At 36.4% G+C, this 4540-nt stretch overlaps 1 protein-coding gene across 2 annotated transcripts; it reads right to left on the reverse strand.

Moving 5' to 3' along the window:
- Nucleotides 1–1072: 1072 nt before the first annotated feature.
- LOC133680753 (N-(5'-phosphoribosyl)anthranilate isomerase 1, chloroplastic-like) lies at nucleotides 1073–4334 on the reverse strand. 2 transcript variants are annotated; one of them, XM_062103730.1, is made up of 5 exons: nucleotides 4155–4334; nucleotides 2486–2850; nucleotides 2246–2409; nucleotides 1653–1743; nucleotides 1073–1537 (listed from the first exon to the last, which is right to left on the reverse strand). In XM_062103730.1, the coding sequence occupies exons 1-5, from the start codon at nucleotides 4261–4263 to the stop codon at nucleotides 1514–1516; spliced, it is 753 nt and encodes a 250-aa protein (XP_061959714.1). In that variant the 5' UTR covers nucleotides 4264–4334; the 3' UTR covers nucleotides 1073–1513. The 2 variants fall into 2 exon arrangements, with proteins under 2 accessions (XP_061959714.1, XP_061959713.1); XM_062103729.1 differs by having other exon boundaries at nucleotides 1073–1743.
- Nucleotides 4335–4540: the final 206 nt, after the last annotated feature.

The following is a 4540-nucleotide window of genomic DNA, read 5'->3' on the forward strand; positions in this document are numbered from 1 at the left end:
TCCAGTTCTGAAATGAATCTGTTTTGTGATAATAAAACGACTATAGTGATTGCATAAAACCCAGGTCAACATAATTAAACAAAACATGTAGAAATGGACCAATATTTTATCAAGAAAAAACTTGAAGCTAAGATAGTTTAATTATTTTTTTTGTAAAATCAACAATACAATTAGCAATTTTCCTTGCAAAGGTAGTCTCAAGCAAGATGTTTTATAACTTACTAGACAAGCTTGCCATTAAAGATATCTATGCGCCAACTTGATAAGAGTGTTGGCGTGAGTTGTCAATAAAAGATTTTTAGAGGTATTATAAGGATTTCATTTGCTATTTGGTTTCCATTGATTATGGAATACTAGTTACTTCTCTGGATTGATATACGACAGTAATTATCTATCTAGAATAGGTCTCTTCCATACAAACTACATAAGTATAATAGTGTATTATGTAGGTGATATAGAAGTTGATATCTTTCATCACCAATCACCATAGATTCTCGCCAGCTACTCAACCAAAATCATCATCACCCTTAAAATCATTAAATTCAAAAAATTTGAGAGAGAGAGAGAGGAACTTATCAAATGGAAATCAAAGTTTATGGTATTGAGATTGATGACTACGTGACAAAAACCATAATGGATCTTTTGGAGGAAAGGCCTGATGTGAGGAGTGGTGGAGCTGAAGGGGGAGAAAAGAGAGGGTGTGAGGAGAAAGAGATTGGGGTTGGGATGGTGTTGATTCAAACTTTAGTTTAAGAATTTTGTTGAAGTCCGGTTTAGATTTAGACTTGGAGGTCGAGAATTTGTAAGGCATTAGTACTAGGATCAAGAGAATCTGATACTTTTAAAGATTAGTTCATTCATCTTATACATATTGAACTAATTATCTAGTTCAATTCCTTTCTTTTTCTCCATTTTCTTAGATTTAGTTCGAGTTGTGAATGGACATGGATAGAAGGACCCTGGATGATCAATAAAGGCAAATATAGGGTCTTATGTGATCAACTATTGGAATAGAAGGGTTGCGACTAATTTTCAAAGCTTAAGGTCTATGAATGGATTAACTACCAACTCAGGAAAGGAATTTCTGATGTTGAGATGGATAAAAAAAACTACACAGTTAAAGGAACGACAACCATCCCCGCCTCATTGGTAAGAATGTGGTGTCACGTTTAGTACGCTTGTTACATCAGTAGAATCTCTTTAAATGTTCAAGATCTCATTCTGAAATGCCTTGAATAATAGATTAAAATACACTTTGAGCTGCCTCGTAGTTTGAATTTCTGCGCAGATGGACTTGCCAGGCTTCATATCAACTCGGTACAGTCTGAAGAGCCATAGTTCACTACTTCTTTACTCTTTTCAGAAGCATGGATTTCCGTCTCAGACCCGACCCATGCTACATCTATATTCAACTAGATAACTCCATAGAATGAGATGATAGTAATACTGGCTGGCATAATGCAAATCGGGTTTCAAGTGACGCAGCCAGGATTGGTTTCTTTTTTCCTTGTGGTCAATCAATAGCGTACAGAATGTACTGCATTCATAAAGGACACTATTCGTGATTGATCCTTATTAATGCCATCTGAGCCACAAATACCACTACTAACATCAACACCGTGAGGTTTGAGGAGAGAAACAGCTTCACTAACGTTTTCAGGCTTAATCTCTCCCGCCAAGAGCCATCCATTCTTACTTTTGATTGGTGGTAATTCAAAATGCGTCCAGTTAAATCCTTTGCCACTGCAAACAGAATCATAAGTTCATTTATGCAAGAAGTCTTTAACAAGATTGGCAACACCAAAGAAAAGGATGCTGGGAATGTGAGTTACATGTACGCAGGCTCTGTAAATAAAAATTTTAGGCAAATTGAGAGGTATAGATGCAAATTGCGCTTTTATCATCTTGCATGTATTTCAGTTCCCACAGCTGCTTCTGAAACAAAGTAATTTACAGATTGAACATCCTGCACACAATTATTTGCTTCAGTTCAATTGATCCAAAGGTTAATCCTATCTGCTTACTTTGAGATAGTCCAGTCTAGACCTGTATAAAGCAAGCATCAGACAAGTTTCCAACATCTATTCAGTTCCTAGGCTCGAAGCTCATTGAATATAATGCATCAAATCAATTAGTACCAAAATTCTATATTTTTTAACCTCAACATAGATGGTCCATGGAATATACAAACTGGCAAAATGGAGATGATGGATGAACTATACATGAAGGTAAATCATTTTCTTACCTGCCACCTGTTGCACTATCCACGAGAATCCAATCAACCAAGGAACATTCTTCATCTGAAATTTGATTTAGAAGGTTTCCATTCTCATTTGCATGGAGAACATACACTATTTGATTTTTTCCCTTTAAATCCAGAAAAGCTGCCCGTGAACCTTTCCCATGAAGCTGAATAATAGAATATCAAAGTCGGAAACAAAAATGATATACTAGATACGAAGTAGTCAAAAGTATGAAAATATACCTGCACAAATTCAAGGTCTGCTGCATCCGCAGCTCTCAATATCATGTCTGCATCATCATCCACAAACACCCCTACCGGAGCTGCTTCATATTCTCTTGCAACTTTCGAAATTTCCTTTGCAACTGAAAGCGAAATGGAACGTTTTGAGTTGGGCCAAAGAATCATCCCAATAAAATTAGCACCAGCTTCTGCTGCCATCACAGCATCTCGAGCTGAGGTAATCCCACACATTTTAACCAAAGGGCACTTTTTTTCATGATCTTCATGAGTAAAGGCAGCTTTCTCTGATGGGGTGGAAATGCAATTAACCTTACTCCTTCGATGAAATGTAGTTCTCGAGAAGTTCAGTTCACTCCCAACTAGACCTGCAAATCCTCAGCATTCTCGACTCTTTAAATATACACTATCAAAATCTCATTTTGACCTTCAAAAAGAAATTGCGTAAGAGTTATTTATCTTGCATATATAATGCACCATGGATTGGGGTTTAATCGGTTATCTATTGGGGTAAATGGGGCTCTAATTGGAACGGGCAGAAACAAAAGAATATTATATTCTGAAATAACAGAGTATAAAAAAACTAAAAGGAACATGACTTCTTTGCAAGTGACCTTCAGTAGTCAACCCTATCAATGAGAACAAAGATCAATGAAAAACTTGAAGACCCAGTGATCTTTATTCCAAAAAAAAAAACACATTTACAATGCTCAATCAGTAAAAACCAAACAGGATGTTGCTCCTTAAATTAGTATGATAAATGGATAGTTCAGACTTTTCATTGAATGTTTCGCCATTTCAAGATCATTTTGAAGCACAAAGAACAATAAAATTTTAAATTATGTATTAACGAAGGTTAACAACTTAGTAGATATTTCAACTCAGTTGTTTAGAGAAAAACTAGTGTTGGTGCCTGTGCAATGCCGCGGGCAACTGGCATTGATTGTTGATGAGCTGAAAAGATAGTGTGTGAGTATAACCTGATTTAGTCTATCTTGGAAAGGAAGTACTTTCAAGGTTTTTTTTTTCTCAGACTGGTGCATAAGGATCCTCTTTTTTTTTTTGGGCGGGGGGGTGAGAGGTGAGAGAAGCTTAATGAGATGTGCTTGCCACATCATTGCAAAAGAATTTGAAGATGCAAAACAAGCATATGAAGAATAAAACACTCTTTTTAAGGGAGTTGTTCAAAGAGATCTTGGTGTACAGACACTTAATAAGTGCAGACAAAAGAGAAGGGCATATGTTTATAATATTTGAGTCGTAAAGAGAGCTAATGTAAAAGTGAATGAATTACTGTAAATAGGTTTGTAAAGAAGATGGTTGTTCCCTGTAAATGGGAATCCGCCTTTAGCAAAAAGAGGCCGACAAATTAAAGCATTATACTGTTTGATCTCGTATCCTCATTTTCAGTAGAAAAACAGCAATTTGAGATCAGTTCTATGTAAGAGGTTGAACCCGGTAAGTTGTTTATTCATTTTTTCCATTTGACCAAAACAAATAACAATTTTAATGCTTCAAACACATAGAATCTATGAAAATGAAGCAATCATTTCATACGAACCATTAAGTCTCTGGTCTAAGTATACTTCATTAAGATACAATCTACATCAAATTATGTAAATCAAGAACATCAAACTAATAGAGTGGAGACAGAGAGAGAGGTTGAGCTAGCCTGGAGAGGCGGCGTGTCTGGATATGGAGTTGAAAGTTCCATGAGAAGGAAGAGGAAATGAAGCAGGAATAGAACAAAGGGCGCTTCGAAGGGAAGATAAAGATTGCATTTCCTTCTTTACTTTTCTTAGAATTCCTTTTTCTCTGGTTTGTGTGTTCTTGGAGGGTCTTTCTGGTTTCAGTGATGAGGAAGCCGCTGTTGAATTACGGGCCAGCCCATTTCATTTTCTTTTCAGGGTTGGCCCAGTTGTGTTCTTCGCTCCTCTTTTCTTTTCGTTTCTTTTTTTTTTCTTGAAGAAAAAAAACCCATCTGGTTTCGATTTGAGAATAAAAAATGCTCGGCGGGTTTCATAAGACAGTGAAAACAAAAGGCAGGGAACCTCATGC

Source organism: Populus nigra, unplaced genomic scaffold (assembly GCF_951802175.1).
Source record: "Populus nigra unplaced genomic scaffold, ddPopNigr1.1 SCAFFOLD_142, whole genome shotgun sequence".
NCBI classification, from domain to species: domain Eukaryota; kingdom Viridiplantae; phylum Streptophyta; class Magnoliopsida; order Malpighiales; family Salicaceae; genus Populus; species Populus nigra.